At 48.0% G+C, this 27,272-nt stretch overlaps 1 protein-coding gene and 1 pseudogene across 5 annotated transcripts in view; one reads left to right on the top strand and one right to left on the bottom strand.

The window, feature by feature from the left end:
- LOC135897418 (neural cell adhesion molecule 2-like) overlaps window positions 1-27,272 on the bottom strand; it is a 551,631-nt gene that overhangs the window by 256,282 nt on the left and 268,077 nt on the right. For 3 of the 5 annotated variants that reach the window (XM_070530912.1, XM_070530916.1, XM_070530915.1), the window contains exon 2: window positions 2,448-2,798. In XM_070530912.1, the coding sequence (XP_070387013.1) occupies window positions 2,448-2,798 (351 nt within the window). Of the gene's footprint in view, window positions 1-2,447; window positions 2,830-2,882; window positions 3,009-27,272 lie in introns of those variants that run through there. The other 2 variants (XM_070530913.1, XM_070530914.1) reach the window with 2 other exon arrangements.
- On the top strand, window positions 16,101-16,282 carry LOC135897432 (U2 spliceosomal RNA; annotated as a pseudogene).

The raw sequence follows: 27,272 nt of genomic DNA, 5'->3' as shown, positions 1-27,272 counted from the left end.
GCTATCTTCGTGCGTCTTTTTATTTACAAGCGTCATCTTGACGCCTGTTTCCTTGTCCGCCGTGACGACTAGAAGGCCTCAAAACGTGTGTGTAATTTACAAGATGAAAGCGGCTACAAACCCAGACCCCAGGACCCCGATATCAATCTGAAGTCGCTAAAGAAGACCTTGTTTTTGAAAAAAAGAAGTAGAGTACACGTGAAACGAGCCGGACTAAAACTCCGACCAACGTGCTATGCAGTGAAGGTGAAACAACGAGATGCTCCGCGCATGCTTGTGATTGTACAGTTCAATTTTTTTTATTGCTTAAAACGAAACTTACTCTTTTAAAACTTTTTAAGTAAATTGGCAGCAACGCATGCTATACAATGCTGATAAGGCCATATTGTTACTTGGAGTGCTATACTGTGATAGAGGAGCCACAATCAGATCAGAACGTCATATTCTTTTTTTTTTCGTTTTAGGCTCTATTTTTAGAATCTTTAGGCTTTATTTCTTCTCAGAGTATTCTTATTTCTAGTATACATGCATACCAAGCCCATTTTGCAGACATATGACTCATGGAACAATTACCTTTCTCTGTGAAATATACTAAATGTGTGGCAATTGTCGACTTTTTCTCATGGCTAAAAATAACGCAAATTAAAATAAAAACTAAAAATGTAGATTATTAAAAAAAAGGAATTCGCAGTAATAGGTCAGAGCAATAACTTTGTAGGAGACTCACAGTAATAGGTCAGAGAAATAACTTTGTGGAAATATTTTTGCCTGACATAGCTTCATTTGTGTGCGCAACCTCCGAAGCACCCTCAAGGCGTCAGATAATTTTTTTTTTTCAGAAAGATATGTCTTCAATCATAACTCGACACACACAGGTAAAATAGTATGATTTTCGTTTTTAGCAGAATCAGAGATGGTGGAAAGAACACCTAGTACACTTGAGATGGAATGGCCCATGTATATAGTACAACCGATCGCATATACTTTACATCATCTGGAAGCACTGCGCTTAGATGGCGGTGAAGAAATGGACGACCGAAGCGATGTGATCTGGCGGTTTCCTTGCTAAATCCTTTGTTCTGCTTTTTATTTTTCATTTCATTTACTGTTTTCGCGCAATATTTCGTTTGAACTTTTATTTAAAGTCACTTTCTATGTACCGCCTGTCTTTTAGCCAATACGCCATAGAGAGTATGCACAATTCCTTACAGGGCATGCGGACTATCAGCGCTGCGTGTCTGACAGCTCTCGCCTGTCAAAAGAGTTCGTATGGAGCATGGCGTAAAATGGGGCCACATCATTAGCAGACGTGATTAAACGATAAGAGTGGTGATACTATTCAAAGGTTATCACACGAAACCGCATTTATTAATCCACCTGCATGCGCATTTTTACTTTTCACATCGCAAAGGGGAGCGATCCCTCTCATGTCACGAATGAGCCCAACTAAACATTTCGTGTTCAAAATTAAAAAAAATTACGGGGTTTTACGCGCCAAAAGCAGTTTCTCCTTATGAGGCACGCCGTAGTGGAGGACTCCGAAAATTTCGACCACCTAGGGTTCTTTAACGTGCACCTGAATCTAAGTACACGGGTGTTTTCGCATTTCGCCCCCATAGAAATGCGGCCGCCGTGGCCGGGATTCGATCCCGCGACCTCCGTGCGCAGCAGCCAAACACCATAGCCACTGAGCAACCACAGCGGGTATGTGTTCTAAATTCCAGCCCTGTCTAAAGTCCGAGTATGTAGAAAACACTAGCGCCTTTCATTCTGCCACACGTATGTGCATGCTAACCCGCACTTGGCTCAGCGTCCGCTCCATGCGTATCCTCCTGTGGCACGGACTGTAAGTTGCGCCTCTGTTTAATGCCTACATGACATTGTTTTCATGGGAATGTAACATAGCAAACAGCCCCACAGTTACCTATCAACTGTTTCGGCTTCCTTACTTCTATTGATTCAACTTTTAAATTTGTAAAAAAAAACAATGATAAAAAGTCGCAGCCTGTACTGTTATCACGTTTACTTCAAGGTAACATGTCGCTGCTACCTTTAAATGTGCGAGGGCACTTTGATTAAAAGCTTCCATGAATAGAGGGCATGGTGACGGCCATTCCGCTTGGCACAGGGCATGTCAGAAGTTCGCATGCATGCTAGGTCAGAATTCATACGAAACTTCATGCAGCCAAACCGCCACGGATCCAGACCACTGCGTATCGTTTGCCAATAACTTCGATCATCCTGCTATCTCAATGGCACGTTTGCAACCATTTCGTATGTTAGAGTAGCTGACTTATACCTACGTAGGAACCAATGTCTTCAAATAAAGTAGTACATCCATCGGTCCGTCTTATCGGGGTTTGTTGCCCGGAAAATATTTCCGACCACTGTAGGCGTACGGCGAACCGTGCAGGCGTGAAAGAGGAGGCACTGGCCACGGCACTCACCGACCACGACCAGGTGCACGGTGGCGTTCCGCTGCGTGCCACGGCTGATGACCACCTGGCAGACATAGGTGCCGGTGTCCTGGAAGGCCAGGTCGTTGACCTTGAGCGTGGCCGGCGAACCGAGCACGCTGAAGTAGGCCCGCTGGCTCCAGTCGGAACGGGCCGCGTGCCGGCCCTGCATGATGTTGGTCCGGTGGAAGCTCTCGTTGCTGGCGTACGTGACGCTGTACACGGGCATCGGCGAGTCGTCCTTGAACCAGTTGATGCGCAGCGGCAGGTCGTTGGCCAGCAGGGATTTGCACGGAAGGTCGATCTGACTGCCCACGTGCACGGCCAACGTCACAGGCTCGTCTGCAGAGGGGCGAAATAAACAGAGGGCTCTCTGTATTTTTCAACGGGCAAGACTTAATAACAACCGCGCTTTCGCCAACGAACCTGTTATTTTCCCACAGAACCCAAACAACGCGTAGGAAAAGATGTTCAGTTATCGCTCACTTTTATACTTATCAGTTCGCATAAGCATAACGAAAGAAAAGGCACAAGTACTGCGGTCTCGCTACTGTTTTCATAAAGTGTGAATGCAAATTAAAGGCGCCAACAGAACGTCAAAGATTTCGAATTTTGGTTTCGCCAATAACTTTCGGTGTTTCTGAAACCTACTACACTCGTGTGATGAAACTGATACAAGGGCTGGCTGCTATCGACAGAGGCGCAAGTTTCCCATGCCTGTGAAGGCCCATGGTAGGTGTCGATCATCGATAACAGCCAAGAACCGATACATGTAAAGAACAACCTCATTCGCTCGGACAGCGCGATGACACCGGAACACCTGAAAGGACCTCAAGGTGAGACACCGCGGAAAACCACATCAGGTTTTATTGAGTGGGTATTTTATTGGAGCTGGTAATCAATTGAGACCAACGCGCAACGATCTGGCTCACAAGCTGGAGAGCGAGACACAAATCGCCGCCCCCAGCGAACGGGCTCACCCCGGGGGGTCTGAAGCCAAGTCCCGACGAGGAAAAGCGGCACATCAAAGAGCGTCACCGTTACGATCTCCTATATATACGACCACCGGGAGACTCATACAGCCCCCTATTCCCCTTCCTCCTCAAAGAGGCCTCAATCAACCTTCTTTAATATCTATTCTAAGCTGATCTGGTGCGTGCGGTTTGTGCAGGCATGGTAGCGATGATGGTAGCATGAAATATCCTAACACTTCGGCAGGTCTATAGGTCGCACTGAAGCTCGCTTTGATCAAGCGGCCGCATTATAAGCGGCAGTCTTAGTCATTTACGATGAACATGAGTCATCGTAATCAAGCATGGACTACCTGTATGTTTAGACACTTCTTATTTTCTTTTTTACATCAAAGCTGTTAGCCCCTTGTTGGTCGGGATTTATCGTGACGCGTCCTCACGAAAACAAAAAGAAAACGTTCCTTGAGCGATTAAGAAGAACCTACAGCGATTGAAGCAAAAAGTGCTTACATTTGTCTGATCACGCATAGAATCATTCGGTTCAGTGAAAAACAAACAGAAAAGAAGCATCCAAACCACATCATTGATGATAAGGTGCTCCCGATAATAATGCGAAGCACGTCGCGCTCCCCGAATATATATGTTTCCCAGTAAACATCACGGTTGCGCAAGCTGCCGCGGCAACGGCAGCTGGCGACATGGGCAATTGACGTCACTAGCCCTTCACACACACATATATATATATATATATATATATATATATATATATATATATATATATATATATATATATATAGTGAGAGAGAGAGAGATAAACTAGCCCGGCCATTGACTTCGTTGTTGTTGCTGCACCTCCATGGATAGGCAACGCATAGTCAGGGTTCCCGATCAGAATCAGAGATGCGAATACAAGGAGCGGCCTAGGGACATGGGGAAAGACAACGGCAATGCGACCAGCGGCGGCGTGCTGCCAAAATTGCAATTACTCCCATTACCACCACAACTCTAAATTACCATTACTCCCATTACTCTACAGCAATAAGGCACTGTATACCCCCCTCAGCAGTTGTATAGTGGCGGTGTTCCACAGCGTCACTGGACATCCACTTTCGCGAGGTCGGAATGGCGAGTCAAATTTTTTATTCTAAAAAGTGGCGTGCTGAAGCTTAGGGCGGGCAAGGCGCGCCTGAGGCAGCTGCGGCGAAGAAGGATACCGAGTGCGCGATGAATAAGGCCCACCGGAGTGCATCCAGCTGCAAACGGAAAAGCAGGGTGCACACCTCGAGAGCGATGGGCAGACGACAAACAACTGGCTATTCATGGGGATGCGCAGGCCGGCTAATTGAAGCTGTGCCACGCATCGGTGAGACTCCAGCTTCGTAGTTTACAAATATTTGGTAACACGCGATAGCGTCTCCTCATCGACCGCCAATTAAGCACTCGTTCCGTAAAATCGTCGTCTGTTTACCTCGCTCTAACCGCGCAGTGTAGATTATGAAAAGCACGCGCGCACATGACACTAAGATAAGCACTTCTGCGGTTTTTCCTCTTTAAGGACAACGTATACCCCGTCAAGTAGCGGTTCTCACTGCTCACAAGGAAGCGATGACCAAACTAGCCACACTCTGGAATTAACGAAAGGAGACAATACGTAACGAAATAACTATGTTAAAATGATCAAACCGTATTAAATATCCATCGACGTGTGCAAAAGCTGTGACCATCAACAACTTATGAAAGGTTAAATGTTAACGAGAACTATAAAGATAAAGCTATTGGATGTCAAACGTTCAACAATTTCTTCTGCGTTGCATATGGGTCTGCCAATAACGTGCGCAAGCTTAGGTCGGACGGAGGGTAGAAGGGTCGGTGTGATCAACACTCTCAACTGCGATGTAGTACATAAGTGTGGTACGTTGCAGACTGTGAACAATCCGCAGCGACTGTAGGATTGAAGGTGAGAGTTGCCCCAGCATGCTGGATCTATGACACACCGGGCACGTCGAGGCGACGCTGAATGAAGTGGTCGTCGCAGATATTTCGTATGAGTAATTATGGTATCTGTCCAATTAGCTTTCGCCAAAATCAAATAATACACCCAGTATCATTACAATATGCGGCGCGGGGCGTCAATTAAACTCTTGGCGTGATTTATCGCCCGCCTTAAATGGTTTAATTGATCAGTTAATAGGGTGGGTGTATTTTTGTGTATAACACAAAAAGCATGACTTCAAAATTTATATTAGTCGTTCGCTCCTGCATACCAATGCACCGAAACTGTGGAATCGAAATCCATAGTGAGAATACGAAATTTGCACAAGACGACTGCTTCCTAAGCATACCAGACTTTTATTTTCTACTGTTGCACGCTGTATAAGCGCTGTGTTAGCAAAAAAGAAAAAGAAAAGAAAGGAAATTGAAAAGAAAGACATAGGTGCACTCTAGCGCCCTCTAATGTAATGAAGAGCTATTTTAATATGCACACTAATTCCTATCCAGAACGCGTCTATATAAAGGGCACGCTGGCCTCATTATTTTGAAGCATTCTTCAAGTGATTAATCGGTCAAAGAGGATCCCTCGCAATGAAAGCATTAATAGTCCACAAATCGACACGCATGTATATTTACGTAAGATAATTGTTGATGTCACGATGCATGCATATTACGAGTTCTGGAGAAGTTGTGAGAGATATCCCTTTATTTTCAAAATTTCTGCGCTTACGCTGGACCCGGTCAGAACTGATTCGGATCTCGACCAAGACGTCAGGAGCGAGTGAACCGAGCGCAGTCCGACAACGCCCCTTCCTCCCCCAGAGGGACCTTGAGCCTCACCCCTTTAAGAATAAACTAGATGCATAAAAATTAGTGCGAGGCCAAATTAGTGCCGGACTGAAGATATTAGCGCTATAATATCAATAAACGCGCGACTATAACATTTCTTCTTTAAATAATTAGGTCGATTAGGTCATAAAACGTTTCCAACTTTTTTTTTTGCTTTAAAGTTGACCTGGTGTTGAAATATTTGTCTTTAAAGCTTTTGCAATACTTTTCACGGTACTTGGTATGCTAGGCGTACTCAGAACCATATAAAAAGACTGTTGCCGTCTTAAACAGCGCCACTAACGCCTCAGCAATCTCACAGGCCGTTGCAGCATAAGGAAAGCGTTTTCTTTCTCTTTTCTTTTTGTGCCGCAAGGTAGTCGTCTGTTCACCTAACAGTTTAGATAACTAAAAGAAGAAGCGCATATGGTGCTAAGATAAGCACTTTAGGAGTTGCTTTTCTGTCACCTGCCTTCTCGCAACCACGAACGACTTCCGGCGCCTGCCAGCAAAGTCCTCGTGCTCGGCGGGAACCAATGGCGTGAGCGTCCACGCGGCGTAAAATTTTACACTTAACCAAAGAAGAGAACACAGGCGCGCACCGGTGGCTCTCCGTTAAAGACAATGGGTGTTTCACTAACTTCATTCTGTTTTGCAAAGAAGCCTGTCGTAATGTCCACTTCTAGGCGCTCGCGTCTGCTATTCAGGCCGGCATGCACGGCCGACCAACAAACAAAGACCCGTGCGCTTAACAACGTCATTGCAGTCACGGTAACGAGTTGGGCAAGCCTGACGCGCGAGTGTCGCAACAATGGGAGCAGGTCCTCGTTAGCCTCGCGCGAGCAATCAAGATTTCTGTTTCAGCCGTTTTCTCGCGCGGCTATATAGCCGCTCACGCCGTGCTGCTTGGGAGCGTATAACCGAGAGACGACGCGTTCCTTGAGCGACCACGTCCACCCTGGGACGAAACAGCAGAAATGTATACGGCTGAACGAGTTGGGCGCTAAAAAGTGAAAAAAAAAAAGGAATCAAGGAACGGTGGCAGGCCCAGGAGAGAATCTGAGTAGGCATGCACGTAGCTTCAGTGGGTGCGAAGAAGGTGGGGCTCGCAACGCGCGCGACACTTGGGTGTCGGTTAAAAAATGCATAAGCGCTATCCTACGGTGCGGGCGCCAGTTAATTACGCCACACGGAGTCGAAAGAAGCGAAAACAGGGAAACTATGAACTCGAGGCGGCGCGGCCGCTCGCGCGCGAGATGGGGACGTGAATAATTAATGACGCAATTTTGGCACGCGTCGGCGGCAATCACCTGACCGGCGGACGGACGTAAAGAGCGACACGCAGTGCAGTCGCAGAGCGCGCGGCGGCGATATTCGCGCCGGTCCGGTCGCCAAATTGCGGCCGCCGCCCGCGGGCCGCGCCGCGTTGGACGCGAGCGCGTTCACCGCGGCGGCGTGCGTTTCCGAACGGCACGCGTGACGAGCGCGGACGTGGGCGATTAGCGGGCGCCGCCGCGGTTCCCTTAATGGCGGACACACCCCCCCTCTTTCGGTTCTGCAGCGTCCATCGCCCTGCGGTCTGTTTGTTTTTCAGGCACGCGCGCGAGGCGGCGAGCTTCTATAGCACTGTAGCTGTCGCGCGGCTTGGCGGCCTGGCTGTACCTCGTGTGTTTAAAACAAAATCGAAGGTTTCCGTCGGACGCATAATTTTGTTTCGCCTGCCACTGATTCAGGCACGCGTCTCTGGGTGCAATTGTTTCCGACGTTGGTTATGCTTAATAAGGAGACAGTGATAACAAACATCAGAAGCAGGAGAAACTTGCGCGATTCGCCGGCTCCCGCAAATCAACGACGAATTTAGCAATTTGCTGGAAGGACGGCATACGATCGTGAAGCATAATTGGCGCTTGTAGCGTGGCTAGAATGTGACGGTTAATGGAGCGCCCCTCAACGCACCTGAAAGTATTTCCGGTTATGAATATCTTTCCGTACACCTTTAGTACACGAAAGGACGATTGCATGGTGTCGTTGCTCTCAATGGTCGCAAAATGCGTAAATGTAGCGTTGCACGGAAACGCCTCGTGCAAGAGATGTGTACTGTCGCGCTCAGTACGAGCTACAGCGCGTGACCGCTTTGTCATGCCCTTTCACGTTGTAGCTCATACTGAGCGCTATATATTACAGTGCAAGTATAGAACAGTTGTCCCCACTCTGTGTGTGGACTGTATCAGGCACGTACCCAGGGGGGGGGGGGAGGGGGCGAAATCAAGCGGCATGTTTGCTTCTGTGATTGGCTGGTGGAGTGACACAATCCCGCGCGGTCCGTGTGCCTTGGTTGCTAACTGCTGTTTTTCTTTAAGTTGTATTCTACTACAGAAATCTTTATTTTGCACTTTCGCTTGTTTACATGTTCTTGGCAGTGTTCTTCCTGCGCTTCTGTCCTGCGCGAGTCCATTTGATGTGATTCCTTGTTTGCCATGTAAAGGAGAGGTGTATCTCGCAGGCCTACCTGTGATATACACCTTATTTCATTTCTCTTTTGCGGGTTTACGCGTCTTCATGGCGAATGGTGAACGTTATTCATATTTGTACTAGTAAAGGTACCTCCCCCTCATTTGCATAAAAAAATTACCTTCGGTGCACCCCCCCCCCCCCCCCCCCCTCCTGAAGAAAAGAATTCTGGGTACGCGCCTGGACTGTATAATATAGTACTTAACTTGTACGAGATACGAACTGAGCGAATGCGTGGTTTAGCTCTTGAGGTCGGGAAGGATGCACTCGAGCACGATGGAGAGAGAGAGAACAAACATTTTTATTGGATGAATGCGGCATTGGAGAGGCGTCCTCATTCCAGAATGCCGATGGAAGGGTAAGAACGTTTAAGAGACGCAAGAGCTGTAGGCATGTCGTTAAGGGCACAGGGTAAGATAGACTTCCCATGCATTTTAGGCCATGTTGAAGTATATGTTTCTCACTAACTAATAGCAGCACCCTGGTAATACGTATATCATTTTGTTCCGAATTTTGTGCACTTTGTCAGAACCGCAGCGTCATACTGGTAAACGAGCGATGCGCGCAGCGTGGCGCAATGTGTTGTCGCAATGGTTGTCTCGTGTCTCCTTCCTTCGTCCGTTGTATTATTTGGCGCATTCATCGTAATAATGCTTTTATTTTTTGCTTTACTTTCACCGTTCCGCTGAACAGAACAAGAAGTAATCAAACAGGAGGATATTCATTGTCAGCGAAAAAAAAAAGTCGGACAGACAGAACGAAGAAGAAACGTGGAACGAAAAGGCTGACATCCGGTTATGTTTTGGCAGAACAGAAAAGGACAACTGCACCAATGGACCTCGAACTCGCTTCTGCCACGGTTAGATACAAACTCGTTTCTTGCCGGGCAGAGCGGCAACAGAGAGAAACTACAGAGAAGGGCGCCCTGTATAATTGTGTCGCGTGGATGAGGCCCAAAGAGGAGAGCGAGCCATTGCGCCACTGCGGTACAATGGAAAGAAGCACAATCGTTTCGGCCAAACTGTTCCCGCGCGCGCTCTACACGAAGTGGGCGCGCGTCGAGTTCCCTCCGGACGCGGGATCAACAAATCAGCAGGGAGCAAGAGCCGGGCCGCGTGCTGGCAGAGGCCTGGCCCCTCAAAAGAGACAGCTGGTCGTGTCACGCGGCGCCAGACAATGGACCGAGCAGAGACGAAGGGAGAGCCCGCGGCCAGGGCACGCGCGCGGCCTTGCAGCGTGCCGTATATGCGCCGCCCCACAGGCCACGCGCGGGCCTCGGGAGCGCGCCAACGCCCGCGGCGAAGCGCGGACACACCGGCCGGCGCTGCGTGGCCGAGATACCGAAAAGTTACGAGGCCGTTCGGGGCCGGGCGAGACAACAAAGTTTCGCGACTGCGCGGCCGGCTCGGTATATACGCGAGCCGCAGCGGCGGCAGCAGCAGCAGCGCCGGCGGCAGCAGCTGCTCGGAGCCGGAGACGCGCCGCGTTTCTATAGTTTAAACGAAGGGGCGGCGATCATTACAAGCCGCTACGAGCCGCAAGGGTCCCCGAAGGGTCATCTGGCCAGTTTGACGACCGCGCAAATCTCAAATCTCGCGCTCCCCGCGTGTCGAGAAGGGACACGGCGTGTCTATAGGCGCCGGGGGAGCCATTCTGGAGACGCATCCCTTCCCTCTCGCGTAAATGCGAATTCCCCGCTTACGGCGGCGCGCTTTGCTTCGGCGCGCCGTTTTCCGCCGCACTCCCGCGAACGCGGACTTCATAAAACCTCGTTAATACGCGCGAAACTGACAGCGCGCGCCGGTGCGACTTGAGATGCCCCGCGAACACGACTCGCGCGCGAAGAAGGACGAGTGCGCGACAGCTCGTTACTGTTCGTGCGTGAAGGCGCGGATCTTGTGTACGGTGCATTCGCGGAATTCCCCGAGCAGTGATAGCGACAGTCCCAGCGCGCGCTCTCGAGTGTGCGCCGCAGCCCCTGCAGAGATTTGACAGTCCATTCGAAGCGTTTTGCGCAGAAACTGCAAGCGCGCACCGTTAATTTAACGGGGGGGGAAACGGCGATGCCGGTACAACGACGTTCAACGAAACATAGCTGCGTTTCATTCCGAAAGATGGGCCAGGCGCTTTATGGGTGCCCCGAGTAGATCGCTGGTACGTTTCAGCCGCGGGGAATAAATTCAGGCCAGGGCGTGCAGCGACACCGAAACATTGCTCAAACGAAGTTCTGCCACTTTCTCTTCTTTATTGTTATCTCATTACGTAATGAGCAGACCGCTGGGAAGAACGGGGAGAACGAAAAAAAAAAGGGACAGGGGGCGCGAATAGGGCTGAAAGGCCGCAAAGTTTGGCAACGCAACCACGCATGCATAGCGTTCCGCTCCCTTGCGTCGACGGCGCGCGCTCACGGGGGGAGCGAAGAGAAAAACGGAAAGTAACGAAGCGCCAGCAATCTCCTGTTTGATTCAATTAACGGTGCCGTTTTGCGCCTGACCGGCTTCAATTTAGTGTAGAGGCTGCCGGTTGCGGCGTATTGTCTCGCCTGCTTTCAGAGCAGTCATGTTCACGGAAAAGAAAGTAATGTATGCAAATAGGATTAATCCTACTGGCCCACGGGATTTGGCAAGGCTGCTGCTTTGCAAACCAAACCGCGTGCCCTCAAGCTGACCGCGCTATTAGGTAAGCCGATGAGTGGAGCAGAAGGAAAAAGAAGAAAGTGTGGCGCGGCACAATAAAAGCACAATTGAAGAGAGCACTTAACCGTGCTATAATATATATATATATATATATATATATATATATATATATATATATATATATATATATATATATATATATATATATATATATATATATATATATATATGCCCTGGGGTACAATGAATATACATCATTTCCATTCTTACGTAACAAATTTCGTTGTTTCGTTGTCGGTACTGGTGTTTGGAAGCAACAAACATGAAAACAGCAGCGTTTCAATCTAGTTTCCACACGCAGAACACTTAGCGAGTACGATATTCTTTCTTTTCTTTTCCTGCTTTTGTTAACTTTTGTCAAATTGTAGCAGAAGTATGCTTTGATGATGAAGTTACCGTATCGATATTACTTAGTCTCAGTGACTGCCACCGCGGGCTCGAACGCACAACAACACCTCGCCAAAGTTATATACGGGGTGCTTTATTTTAGAACTTATGCAATTTTTTTAAAAATCGTCAATGGCAGATAGCGTAACCTAAGTCATTTAGCTGTATTACTCGAAGAGGCGGACATTATTTGCATCAGAATTAGAAAGGCATAACCGACTAATTAACAAAAGTGCACTAGTTACCTTTTTCAATTCTTTACTTTACAGCACATATTGCAATTTACGAAATTGTAGCCGGTGAGTTTGCAAGGCATGTCCACTTGCAACGAATTCTAAGGATCGCGTGGCGGTTTTCAAGATATGCGCGGTGAAACGTGCGGTAAGAATGCACTAGTGTTCCACTTACTTTTTTAACAAACCGTCGTGTTATGCATTGGAGCGCATAATTAACTGGGTCGCCCATGTATTTTGTCGCACACTTTGAGACTGAGTACCTCGGAACTGGTTTCATCCTGAAAATTCGTTGCTATTGGATACGCCTTGCGAACTCACCCAATGCAATTCGTAAATTGTAATATGGGCAGTAAGATAAACCAAAATGTTAATTAGAATATTTTTTTCATTAGTTGATTATTCATTTGGATTTATTGTGCAAGTAATCTCCGCCTCTTTGAGCAATCCACCTGAATGACTTCAATTATGCTATCTTCCATTAGCGATTTTTAAAAATTATTTGTTTAAATAAAAACTGTATAGTTATATTGTTTTGTGGTGTTCAGTTGGTATTTCAACATAACACAAGTTCTTTGATCCACATTATAATTTAAAAACAAATTTTAGATTCATTGAAGTGTTCTAACACTTTTGAAGTAGGTTTGAACAATGTAACCGGATTGATACAATAAAACTGAACACTTTTCGCTAATCTACTCTAAGCAGCCACCTTCCTGTCGTTTAGCCTATGTCTGCCTCTCGATTTTTTTCCCTTTTTCAAGTTTGCTCGCATTCTCCTAACCTACTTTACAAGCTTGTAGCCAACCGGACTCTTGACTGGCTAACATCCCTGCCTTTGATCTATCTATCTATCTATCTATCTATCTATCTATCTATCTATCTATCTATCTATCTATCTATCTATCTATCTATCTATCTATCTATCTATCTATCTATCTATCTATCTATCTATCTATCTATCTATCTATCTATCTATCTATCTATCTATCTATCTATCTATCTATCTATCTATCTATCTATCTATCTATCTATCTATCTATCTATCTATCTATCTATCTATCTATCTATCTATCTATCTATCTATCTATCTATCTATCTATCTATCTATCTATCTATCTATCTATCTATCTATCTATCTATCTATTGTAGCATACTGACGTCACTGATATAAGGGGCGGTAATTTTTTATTTGCATGCGGTTACCTCCTTTAAAACGTGGATTACTATTGCATTCCGGTAGTCCTCTAGAAGTGAATGTGTTGAAACAGGTTTTACAACAGTTACCGTTGCGTAAAAAGACGTCCTCTCTGCATATCGTTTCAGAAACCTTGTTGATAGATTTTCCGGTCAGCTTGCGATAGCATCTAACTCAAGCAGTAGCTGAAATGCGCCTTCTCGGCTGGTAGTACTATTGGGTTTTGTGTAAATAGATCGAAAGAAGCAATTGAAGCTGTCAACTAAATCTGTTGCACATGTCGGACATCTTCCTTTGTGCTCGATCTGTTGAATTTCTTGTTTCCTTTTGCTGAAGTAAAACTAAACTTGCAGGGTGAATTTTTAAGGAAGTCGGCAAGTGTGGGATGGAAACAGATCTTTTCTTCTTTTTTTTCAATGCACAGGTGCTTCTTTCATGTTACTTTTTATGGCTGCCACATCCGCGAACATTTGCTTTCTTTTGCATATTCTCTTATTCTACGTTCCATACAGGCAATGGCAAGCCTTGTCCACAGGTTTCGTTTTTGTGATTATTTAACGTGAGTCACAACAAAGTGCTCAATATGTCTTTATATCAGAGTGTCGAACTGAACCCGAACCGGAAACCATACCCAAACCGGAATTACTGTCGAAACTGAACCTGAACCCGAAACGTTAATCTTGGAACGTGCCTGAACCCGAACCGAACCTGAACAAAAAAAAAAATAATGATAACGGTTACCTGTTCGGCACGAAACGGTTCAACCATATTGGGTGAGAACGGGTGCTCACCAGACTCGCAATTCTTCGGAATAACATGATCTTGAGTTGTAGCGCGAAGTGACACAGACAGAGACTAGAAGCAGACAGGACGAGCTGTCCTATCTCGTCCTGTCTGCTTCTAGTCTCTGTCTGTGTCCCTTCGCGCTACAATTCAAGATCATGTTCCCGTCCAACTCGCCCAACTTTCTATTCTTCGGAATAACTACTGTTGTATTGGGCGCAACTCACTAGCAGATTCTTTCGACTCACGAGTTGCCTTATGTATAAAGCAAGGGTACACAGCGGCGAACCGGGTTCGCTAAGCTTTTCATTCGCAAAATCTGCATGACGTATCCCTCTGAAATTCATCATCATCGGCGATCGTATTTACAAACGTCTTACAAACGAGCGGATTTGTGAACTTCGGCGTGGATATGCGAGCTTCTTTAAAAAAAAACGTAGAACATAAAAGGAAGTTAATTTCTTTTTCCTTTTTTTTTTGAAGGAGTTGTCCGTAACACGAACGCAAAATATACCTTCTGTGAAGCGCTCACTTATTTGCTGCTCATCCGCAAACACAAGGCTTTCGGGTTGCAGGACAAACAACTAATCGTTAGAGCCCAGGGGAGCGTATCTGTCGTTCAGAGTAGAATGTCAATTAAGGCTGGCTGGCCTCTGGAAAGTCCTCTCTCACTTTTTTCCGCATGAAACACTACGTTTGAAGAGATAAAAAAAAAACACTAAATGTATACAGGGAGGTTAACCAAGGCTCTAATCAGGCGGTCAAATTCACCAGTCTTTTTGTTCGGGGGGAATATGTCAGTGGACAGCAATATACGTTAATCATATGTTAGTATATTTGGTAGTCGGACTTCTGCTCTTACGACCCGCCATATCGTACGAACTGTTCTACGAATTTGGATCCACGCTGGCTACCCGACGCGGGGAAACGGCGATGAAAATGTGAGGAAAGAAAGAGGGGAGATACGCCGGCGTGCGGTCACGGTCTGTCATATAAGTTAACCGCTATTCAAAAACGAAGCAGGGATTTCAGAGCCTGCTGTTAAACTCTATGTGATGACCTGGCGCTATAGAACTGTACGTTCAGAAAGTGGGCTGTTGTCGAGCTTATAGAGCACCGTTCAAACCTCCCGTCTGTTTCCGAAGCCGGGGGAAGCCTCAGATGAGATTTTTGCTGTGTGTGGAGATACGTGGTTATAGCTAAAGCCCCCGAAGTGCTGCTGGGAGATGGAAGGGGGGGGGGGGTGCTGGCGCGTGCATGCTTAGCCTTCACCCGTGTTGTCTCTGGCCCAGTGTGTGAGCGAACTGCCCTTTTGACTTACGCTTTTGAAAAGGGTTAATCGATTACCATTTTGTCACTTGTTGCTGAGATGCGCAGTGTGCCGAAAACGAATCACTGTTACTACTGGGTGCAGAAAATTGCGCAACATTTGCCTTACTACGTGATGTGGATAATCAAGGATCAATGTGTAAACAGCTGAATGAAACAGGACTGTGGAAGCCGTTTTCCTGGCGGTCTGTAGCCTGCATAGACAAGGTGAGTGGATGTCTCCAGGTTTGACCGCCAAAAGTTGCGACTTAGATTCTCCTCTCGAGTCAAGTACTCACGTCCGAAAAAAAAAAAAAAATCGTGGGGCCGCAACATTCACATAGGGACGGATTACCAGAGAAGCTGTTTAGGCGGCATTCATTGGCTACATACCTGGGCTGTATAAATGATGAAATCATGCATTTTTTTAATGCGGCACCACACTGCGCCAACACAAGCGCCGTCGCGGTCACCGCACTTCCCATGCATACGCCGCAACCGCTGCTGCAGCTGCGCTGGCAGCTTCGACGCGCTTGACGTTATAACCACAGAAGCGCAGGCCACGTGCGCAGGTGGTCGCCACACTCTTCCCCCCCTATCATAATTCGTCAAACAGGGTTTAAAACAAAGCGCATGGAGGCCAAATTGCGCCACTAAGTACATTTGCGCGTACATATATATATATATATATATATATATATATATATATATATATATATATATATATATATATATATATATATATATATATATATATATATATATATATTGTCTCTCATACAGCGCGAATTTCTGTGGTTCTATTTAGACCCAGGATATTAAACTTATTTTTGGAAGTTGGCAGAGGGCTGAACGTCTGCTTCACCTCCGTCGCGGGTTGGCCTGGCATGGCACTATCTCCGGGATCGGCCCACGCACTGCTGTCCACGCGCCGTGATACAGACGTAAACCATGCGAGGCCCTCCTTGACACGCATGCAGGGGATGCATACGGTGGCTAGAGGTAAGCAGCTTCGCCGTAAAAAAGTGCAGACATCCTGCAAATCCTGATCGCTCGCTTCTCCTTGCTGCTCCGCCGCTAGTGGTCCAATATGAGGTCCGCAAATGGGAGCACATACAGAGTGACTATTTGCTGCCACACATGGCGGCCTCTGGCGGTCGCATATGAGAGCCTGCGAAGTACCGCTGAATAAGGATGGGCGCCCAGTACTCACTTACTTAACGGCTACAATTAACCGTACTTGCGTCCCGCCCTAATTAACTCACGAAGAAGTTTCACAGCTTTGCGAACGTAGTTTCGTTGTCGAGAAAGAAGTTTTGGCAGCTCACTACCTTAGCTATGCCGTTTCCATTTGCTTGTACACTTGTTACGTTAGGACTTGCCCTGCAAGCCCTGGTGCGAAGGAGGCCACCAGTGCAGTACAGCATGAATAACGACAAATGCGGTAAACATATTTGGAGAAATAAATGCGTCCGTATTTAATATTGAAGAGCAGAATCATTTACAGCTGTTCGCTTCGATAACTTCCTATCGATCATACGGAGGAGCCGCCCACGAGGCTGTGGACCGCACGGCTTAAACTCTTGTATAAAGGGATGAAAGAGTTGCTGAATTAGTGAAAGCAAGACTGCAACGAACTTACGCTAATTTTCAAAGATTCTGCCTCATTTACCTTTTGATGTGTAGACTGTGTGGCAATATCTTCGCTAAAAGCACCGAATGACATTGATCAGAGTTCGCACTACATTATTTAGTTTAACATAACGAAATACTACAGCAAGTCGTTTGCTCGCTTGTGCATTTGACATGCTTAACTGAACGCACACATTATCACATTCATCAGAGTGCCCATTCATCAAAGGGATCCCCACCTTCACTCTCGCAAAACTCTCTTTTCTTTACAAGCAGAAACAAATAATTTATTCACACGAGTCCGTGCCTGAATTGCAGGCTGTGCGCTTCACCTGCTGATAAATAATAGAAGTCGAGATTCGCCGACGATATAGCGCACTACTGTGACACGCAAAAGTGTGCGAGATGTCCTCACCCCTTCAACAGTTCTTCGTTAATACCATCCTAGGCAACAAAGAAGAAAATAACTTTCCATACACGTCCCAAGCTTCTCATTAAATTGAAGCTACTGTTTTTGGTCGTTCGCATTTTCTAAATTCGGGGGTTCCGCCCCCGAGGATTATAATCTGGCCGATTTCGACATCCACAAGGACAAGTGGCGATAAATGAAGAATGCACAAGGAACTCTCAGGTTGTCCTCGCAACTTCTGCAGAGCTAATCAGTTAGAGGAACAATTCCTCTTCATCCCGAGGGAGTCGCGAAGGAAACTCGCACGTCGGCCGCGCACCTGTCCGCGAGCGCCCCGTGAATCCTTTATCGTCGGGGAATAAGTAAACCGCCGCGGGATACGGAGCGCCGATGCCTCGCGCTGTTTTCACGCTCGCTGACCTAGAAGCGCGGCGACTGGCGCGGGGGCTTCGGTTGAAACTTTCTGAGCAATGGTCGCGCCGCGCGTGAATAATTGAGCGCGCAGGGAACAACCTGCGGCGCAGAAAATACTAATCATCCGGCGGCGGCGGCGACGACGCCTGATCCCAGAATTTCGCGGCGCCCTCCCAGAAAATGGACAATCTTGAAACTTGAGACCTCGGCGGGCGCGCGCGGCGCTGCCTGCGCGGAGAAGGAGCCGCCGGTTTACTTTTAATTGCGCCGCGTCCCACACGCGCGCGGCTCGTCGGGCCGGTCGCGGGGGTCGCGGCTCAAGGATGAAGTCGCGGCTCCCCGCGGACCGACGACGCACGCGGTGCAGAACCTCTTTGCGACGGCTCGTTCCTCCTGCCTCGTTCGAGCCCCGGAATATGCGCGCGCGCGTGGTCGTTTGGGGACACGCCGCCTAAAAGAAGCTTTCTCGCGGCGAACGCGGCCCGGCTTCGTCTGAGGAACAAGAAATGGGGCGAAACAAAGATAGAGGAGCAATTATTCAAAGCGGCATTTCCGCGTGGACCGAGTCGAGAGGCTTCCTCGGGCATGAGCGCGTAGCGCGCGAGTCGTCGTCGGAAAGGCCGACTTTGTCGTCGGGAAAATCCGGCGCGTTAGAAAAGTAGCGCCACAAAGCAACTGGGCTGCAACGATCGCCGACAAGTTTAGGCTCTTCTGAAGCAGAATGGGCACGGATGCTGGCGCAGGATTGTTTCTGCGCGAAGTTCTCGAAGAGCACGCAAGGGCAGCGCGCGGCTTTTGAGATTTCCCGCCGGTTCGTTTCTTGCCAAAAGTGCTTTAGCGAAGGATGGACCAATGGTGCATGCCCTAGCCGGCGTGCAACTTGACTGGACGAGTGTGCGAGCGAATGGTGATGCCGCTTTATAATTAAGGAAAGCGACGACAAGCACGCGAATTATGGTCATTGAAATGGGAGGTGTGAGGGGGGGGGGGGTATGCAAGGTGCAAATAACGGCGACTTTCTGGCATAAAATGCTTCTTCGAATTGCTTCTTCGAAGACATACCGAGTGGACACGGGCGCTCATAGAGTGCGGTACGTAAGAATTTATTTGTATCGCATTCATGTGTTATCAGTTGGTCTCTCAGTTCGCGTCCAACTGCTGGTGTGGTAAAGCTTTTCCTGGTGTGTCCTAGGTGTCTCCTCTGTGTTCAGTCAATTGATGGACATACTACAGGGTGTGGCGACAGCCAGGCATAGTGCGTCACCCAGTCATAGCTAATGACGGCGTAACCATGCTTTCCCAGGCGCAGTATTCTCATCTGTAGAGTAGCGGCGCTGTGGATGAGAGGTAAAAACTTTGGCTTGCAATCTGTATCAGTATATTATGGCAGCTATCGCTTTACTACTTCGCATTAAGGGCAAAACTGTATTTTTTGTCTCTATTTCTTTATATTCTCCTCGCAATGAAATTTGGGATTCCTGATACGGTCATCGTGGCGAATACCGGCAAACGCCGGCACCAGCGGCAGACATCAGAACGACTAGGCGAGTGAGCCAACAAGACCTATCGGAGTGAAATGGTCCAATAAGTATATATGCATTCGCTGTAGCATATATATCATCACCATTATAAAGCAATAGAAGGTAGAATCGTGTTTTCATTCAGCAACTAACTATACCGCAAACGTTAACGTTGCCAAGATGGAAATATTGCACGCTTTCTTTCAATTTCTAGCCATAGCTTTTTGAAGGAAGCATGGTGACAAGAGATGACAAGAGATTGCATCCTTTGGCAAGAGATGACACCCGCGAATATTAACAAAATGTAGTAAACATTTTTGTAAAGGCTCACAATACTGTGAATTGACCACGCAAATTTTGTTAAAATGAAGCAAGCGTAGAAAGTTAAACTTCTTTCCTACCATTCCCCTTTAGCTCTTGTCGCCATTCTGCCAATCCTTGGCGTCTGTGACCACAGCTGTGAAGATGAGACCATCGGCCACATTCTGTGTGAGTGTCCGCTTTATTGTGCAGAGAGATGCTGAACGACCTCTTTACTCAATAAGTTCGACGAGCGACCCCTATCGGAAGAGAGAAACGTCCAACATAGACGTTACTCTATATTCTACCAGAAAACTGTGAAAGCTTTGTTGCCCTTTTTGCGATCTACCGGACTTAGTGAACGCCTGCAGTGCCGCTCTTTTCTTTTCTGTCTTTCTCTTCTTCTTAATTTTTCTAATCCCCTCTTCTCCAACCCACGCGCAGGGTAGCAAACCAAAGATTTACTTCCGGTTAACTTCTCCGCCTTTACTCTCTCTCTGTCTCTCTCGCGCCATTCTATTAGGCCTTTTTTTTTTCTATTGACGCAGCTACTGTTTTTATAGAAAAAAAAATACGGCAGAACCCATCTCACCCTGACTGTCGACGGTAGCGCGTTTAGCATTGAATCGATATAGCGACACAGCGTATTGCCACCGTCGAAACGAGGTATGTATATGACGTGTGCTGCAGCGGGGCTCCCCTCTCGCGCTTCCCGGAGAACACTCGGTGCCATCTAGCGCCACCACCGAAAAGCCTGCGCGTGGCCTCCGAAATGCACTGCGCCTGAGAAACGCGTCGTGCATCAACCGGGCTCCTCTCTCGCGCTTCTTTCTGGACACGCTGCGCCATCTCGTAGCACTGTCGAGAAGCTCACGCGTGGCGCGCCGGTGCCTGCGAACGCCGATAATTGTTCGCTCGCTTGCCGCACACTCAGGGGCCCACACTCATTAGACCAAGTTGGCGAGAGGATCATTGAAGAGTGCACATACCCAGTGCGTTCGTGGCGCATCCTGCTAATGCATCAGGTTGCTGTCCTTGAGGAACCCTTGTAACGTTTGTTCGATACCGCTCAGCATCGGAGAAATGCAAGGAACTTTTTTCTTAATTGTAGAGTGGCACATTCCCAGTGGCAGATACCTAGTTATCCAAGTTGGAGTCAAGGATGTCCATTGAAGAGTGTCACACACCTTCTGGCACATACCCAGTAATTCAAACTGGCATCAAAGAGGTTGATTGAGGACCTACATAGACCGAATGGCACATAACCAGTGTTCCAGGTCGGCGTCAAAGAGTTTCTTCGAACAGTGGTGCCTACGTCAGTATCGCTTCTACAGTGACCCATGTAGGCGTGAAGTAGGCTCGTTGAAGAGTGACAGGTACGTAGACGTTCGCACATACTCAGGTAAACCAAATGTGTCGTATAGTTGGTTTCGAACCCTGTTACCTCAGCACAGCAGCCCGATGCACTAACCATTCTACCACGGACTACCTAGGGACCCTGGTAGGCGGGAAAACGGCTATACAGATAGATTGATAGATAGAAAGAAAGCCCCCGGAAAGTGCGCGAAGTGTTCAAAGAATACCAGCGCTATAAAAGAAAAAAAATTTGCGGAAACCATCGACGATTATTGCCAATGTAAGTGAATAGCCGAATGCTTCGAGAAAGCGAATTGGCTACATCAAAAGTATGACGCCCTTGAAAGCTTTATATTGTATTGAGATTATTTAGGTGGCGTTCCTGGTGTTTCACTGGCAAATTTCGTGGAGAAGAGAGCTGTTAAACAGGAACAGAGATAAGAGAAAAAAGAAAGGCTGTAAGAGGAATGCTAGAGGCCTCATGTCTTGTATTTCATCCTTACATGGGCTCGTTTTCACAAATCAGCTTCCAACGTAATTTATGAAGTTACATTACACTAAATGGCTAAGCATTCATCAACTCAACATCCGGTGAACACAGCAGGGGCCGTTTATACCTGCACTGTCCACTGTTATGTCCCATCAACTCTACGACGTACAGCGAATCGTCGTCGGCGACCACAGCAAAGTGTTTATGTATCTCTGCACTGACATCAGATATGTTCCCCATGCGGTGCAGCCCTCAAGCTACGAAACCGACCTCTACAGACCTCAGTGACCAAATGTGGTGTCGATGGGCACCTCCGCATGAAGCGGCACTCTCAGTGTTCTCTATCCTTTCTTCCCATAATTTTGTCCCTTAACCCTCTTTTCTCTGTGTAAGGTAGCAAACCGGACGAGCGTCTGATTGACCTCCCTGTCGTTAACGAGCTCATCTGTAGCGGTAATATAGACCTTTTCATCGGGCGAGAAGCATAGGGCGCGCGGAGAGCCTCTCCTCGTCTCTGGCTTGGGCGATCCGGCGCGGCGCTGCTTGAAAGTATTGCTGCCGAGTGCTGTGGCACGATTTCGAGATGTTTTAAATCGTACTTTTTAAAATTTACGCCATGTCCGTTCATATAAGGTCGACAGAGAAGCGTTTCGGTTCATAGGTAACTAGAGTAGGCGGAAATATGTCTTGGGGGCGCAAAAATGTGACGCGCTTTATCAGCCGCAGTGTGTGTACGTGTTGTGAACTATTTTGCTTATATCGGTTTTGATTCAACAAAGAAAATCATGGTGTCTGTATTACCACCATTAAATGATAAATCAGCTCACTGTCTGATCGCTTGGCATAGGGAGTAAAACAAAACATCAGAGCGCATGCTCATGCACGGCCAACCTAAGGCAACCACGAAACATCTAAGCGGCAGGCGCTATCAAATATTTGTGATGCACCGGCATCGTTCTCGCGCGTTTCAAGTCTAGTAGGCTTGAAATTACTATATGTCTACGCTAGTCTTCCTGCATGAGGCCGATGGCGTTGCTCAACACAGCGATCACTGCGGTTGGCGCACCAGCACGATACATATATAAGCTGCGCGCTTCGGCGTTGCCTTTTTGGCCTGCCATAATATATGAGAGGGATTGCATAAAAAGAATGCGATGGCTATTTTTGAGGACAAAATTTCCGTAATACGTGTGAGTGTGTCGTAAAGAACGGAACGAACACAACCGAAAAAAAATTCGGTATCATCCTCTTTCTCGAAAAAGCAAGAGAAACCGAGTTAATGCCACAATACGACCTCGCATAGTCATGCCGCACAACGTTTATAGATATGTAACCGCTGATGCCGTATGCTTTGACCATGTGGTATACAGAACAAAGATATCTAATCCAGCACCTACCACTGCTTAGGACGCTCGCGCAGTTCATAAACAGTCCATTTGCTGGACAAGCTTAATTCAGACTGTAAGGTATGCTGATATTACTTGCCAAAACTATTTTATTCACGGGCGGAAACCTCATCCATCGAACCAAGTAGTCACGCAATGTAACCTGCAGCGAACAGTTTGAACGCTTGTCAAAGTATAACATCACAGGTCCTGTCGTAGCAGAACGGTACCCACGCTGTTACGATCGTCACGTATGTTTCATGGACCGCAGCTTACAAATAGAGGATAATACTGCAATAAGATGACATTAGGAAATGGAAAAGTCAGAAATACACAATTGATCTCCGAGGCTGATTGTAGGCTCCAATATGCGCGCACACATCGCGCTGCGTGTTCCGTTCACCTCAACGCCAGCAGAAACTCCGCCATGACGCCTTAAACCACTTCAGCACGTCTCACAGAACCGTTTACCACATAGAAGGCGCACGTCATACTAAAGAGACCACACGACCGCGAAAACAAACGCCAGAACCTATCGCCGAGCGTATACCTGCCATGCAAAACACCGCTTTCACCCAAGCCAGTATGGCGCTGCTCATAAGCGGCGCCACTGCGTTTACAATATGGCGGCGCCTACGAAAAAACGGAGTATATAGCTGCACATCTAAGCTAGTTCGTCATACGTCTGTTGTCACCAGCGGCGTGAGCGCCGGCGTGAAAACCGACTGCATTCTCCTCTCCCGCAAACCCCGCAAGGGGCGCCAGGAGAAGAGGAGAGAGAGAGAGATAAAACTTTATTGTGTCCTTGATGGGGTTAAGGGGTGGCGGGGGTCGGGAGACTAACCCCGAATCCCCCCTTCCTCAGACGGCGGCCAGTTCTTGCTTTCTGGCGGCGTCTTCGGCCATCCGGACGGCCCAGAGCTGCTCCTCTGGGTCCAAGCTGAGCAGCAACGTCTCCCACTGCTCGGCCGTACTAATGATGCGTGTGTTAGTGCGGGAGGTGTTGGTGGGTGAGGCATTGGGGCATTGCCAAATAATATGATTGAGGTCGGCGCGGGCTTTGCACGCTTTGCAGAGTGGTGAGTATGCATCGGGGTACATGCGGTTGTAAAGCACGGGGTTCGGAAAAGTTCGTGTCTGAAGGAGTCGCCAAGTGGTGGATTGAGACTTAGTGTTTTGTGTGCTGGGGGGTAGCGTAACCGCTCTCTGCGGTAGTGCAGTAGAATTTCTCCGAACGTGACCATTCGGTCCCGCGCGTGACCGCGATGCAGAACAGAGGGCTGGTCGGGATCGGAAGACGCAGGAGAAGGATGATGCGCCCGGTGTGCGAGAGCTCGGGCGGCATCGTGTGTGGCTTCGTTTCCAGCCAGACCCGAGTGACCAGGGGCCCAGATTATCTGCACGCGGCGTTGCCTTGAGGGAGGAGTGCCAGAGAGAATCTTCTGCGCTTGGGGTGCTATCAGTCCTCTTGCGTAGTTACGAATGGCTGTTTTTGAGTCGCTGATGATGCAGTGTGCATTGGTAGCCGCGTAGGCCAAAGCGATGGCCGTTTCTTCTCCTACTTCGGGTTGCGTGGCGAATATTGATGCGGCCGCGGAGAGGTGGTACTGTGAACCCGCGACTGCGACGACCGCCATGGCGTTTTGGTTGGGGTAGTCTGCTGCGCCCACGTAGGTTACGTCAGCGGCTTGGTCGTAGCGCTTTTGTAGTTGTTTAGCTCTTTCTGCACGTCGCTCCGGATTGTGTTCAGGGTGCATATTGCAAGGTATGGGCGGGATAACTAGCTGATCACGAATGTTTGGAGAGATGGGTACTTTTGGTCAGAATTGGGTGGTGTAGGTTATGCCTAGGGTGCCTAGAATGTGCCTGCCCTTGGTGGAATTGGCAAGTCTTTCGTATTGGCTAATACGGCGCGCTTCAATAAGCTCGTCTATGGTGTTATGAATGCCTAGGGCGTCCAGTTTCTCGTTAGAGGTGGTGATGGGAAGATGTAGGGCTTGTTTATAGGCCCTCTTGATCATGGTATTGAGTTTGGACTTCTCAGTTGCATTGAGGCTAAGGTACGGGGCGACATAGGTGATCCTGCTCAAGGCGTAGGCGGTTACCAGGCGTATAAGGTTGCTTTTCTTCATGCCGTGATGTCGATTACCGATGCGTGCAATGAGGCGAGTGGTTTGGTCTACATGATTATCTAATTGCTTGAGTATCTCCGTGTTTCTGCCGTTTTGTTGGATGCGTAAGCCAAGGATACGAATGCTAGGTACTGTAGGTATGCGTTGCTGGTGCACGTGGAGTTCTATCTCGGGTGGGTGTGGGTCTGGACGTCGACATCCCCAATTAGGCTTGTACAGAAGGAGCTCCGACTTCTGTGGGGAACGCGCCAGGCCGCGCGGTTCTACGTATGCAACGACCTCGTTGATGGCTTGCTGCAGCGTGTCTTGGATGTCTCCGTCGCTGCCCCCGGTGACCCACAGGGTGATATCGTCTGCGTAGAGGCTATGCTTGAGGTTGGGTATGCTAGCTAATGCAGGCGGTAGTCCGAGCAAGGCCACGTTAAAGAGAAAAGGGGATAGAACCGATCCTTGCGGCGTGCCTTTACTGCCGAAGTGAATAATTGGCGACTGCAACCCTCCGATGGTAATGGTGGCCGTGCGACCTGTAAGAAAATTCTTTACGTAGTTATAGGTTCGATGTCCAACCTGGAGTTGTGGCAGTTGGTTCAGTATGGCCTCATGCGTGACGTTATCGAAGGCCTTGGTTAGGTCTAGCCCCAAGATGGCTCTGGTGTCCAGCCTGGAGGTTTTGTCGCCATCGATAATTTGGTGCTTGAGCTGAATCATGATATCTTGAGCAGAAAGTTTCGGGCGGAAGCCAATCATGGTATTGGGGAAGAGGTCGTTGTCGTTCATATGTCTGTGTAAGCGTGTGAGGATGACGTGCTCGAGGACTTTTCCGACACATGAAGTCAGGGAGATAGGGCGGAGGTTTTCGAGTAGGAGGCGCTTCTCGGGTTTGGGAATCATAATAATTTTGGCTTCTTTCCATTGTGAGGGGAGGTTTCAAGTTTCCCGGTATGCGTTAAAATAAGCTGTGAGGGGTAGTATAGAATCCTCATCTAGGTTGCGAAGCATTTTATTAGTAATGCCATCAGGTCCCGGAGCTGAGTTAGGGCGGAGTGCGAGGATTGCTTCACGTACTTCTGCTGCTTCTATGGGCACATCCAGGTGGTCGTTATCGGTGCCTGTGTATGCTGGAGCGGGTGTAGTAGGTTGAGGTCCTTTGTATCGGTCTATCAATTCTTGAAGAACTTGTGCGTCCGTGCCCGAATGGGTGTGAATAATTTTTTGCAAGTTGTGCTGTTGTGTGTTCTTGCTGTTAGCCGGATCGAGGAGGCAACGGAGGATATTCCACGTCTTGGGCAGGTTTCGTTGCCGCTCCATGCTGTCGCATGTTCTGTGCCAATTTTGACGAGTAAGTTGTTGTGCGTAGTCTTCGATTTGAAGGGTGAGAGTACTAATACGTTTGCTGAGCGTTCAGTTGAGCTTATTGCGTTTGTATCTGCGTTGCAGACTGGCGAGGGCTTCCCACATATGCAGTAACTTGCTATCTGCCTCCTGCAGATTGGCTTCCTCAGGCACCAATTTAGTGGCTTTGCTCGCGTCTTGCAGCAAGGATGCGACCCAATCTTCGAAAGGGGGTTGGGTACCCGAGAAAGAGGTGAGGGCTCTGGCCTGCCGGAAAGCGTCCCAGTTCGTTATGTGGAGTTGACGACCCTTAGGCTTTCGCGGGCCCGCTCGAACTGTTGTTTGGATTAAATAGTGGCAGGCAGCACTTATGTCTCAAACAGCTGTAGCAGGATGCACGAGAGCGCGCGCCCTCTGCATCGTCGCCTTTGTATCGACGGCGAATGTCCGACCACCCCTAACCAACGGTAATGAAAATAGACTAGAGAACCGAAGAAAGCTATTAACTGTTAAAAAGATTGATATTCTCTACTCTGTGCTCGCGCGCATGATCTTTCTTAAGCTATTCTACAGTAATAAGATTCATATTTCAAAAAAACCGTATTTTATAATCATGTCAAAGTTTCGCATTACAGCCAAGTAGTTCCCGTTCAATAATAATTTGTCGTGGTCGTCAATTACGGCCGCAGGGTACACCTTTCTCTCATCCGTTCAAGAAATCAAAGAGGAGCCTTGTTTTATGTATCAGGCGACAATGAGGAAACGACATTTAGCAGAAAAACGCATGGATGCTGGTCTAGAATCGGTCATAATGTGATTGATTGAAAGAATGAGATTGGAGTATACAAGTCGTAACTGTTTTCGCTCCAGGTGTAACAGCTCTGACCGACGCTCATACTTACATTCGACCATTATTTTATGTTTGCTTTGGCGCATAGT

The sequence above is a fragment of the Dermacentor albipictus genome, chromosome 1 (assembly GCF_038994185.2).
Source record: "Dermacentor albipictus isolate Rhodes 1998 colony chromosome 1, USDA_Dalb.pri_finalv2, whole genome shotgun sequence".
Lineage (NCBI taxonomy): Eukaryota > Metazoa > Arthropoda > Arachnida > Ixodida > Ixodidae > Dermacentor > Dermacentor albipictus.
Note: the sequence above shows the minus strand (reverse complement) of the source record. Positions and strands in the feature narration are given on the sequence as shown.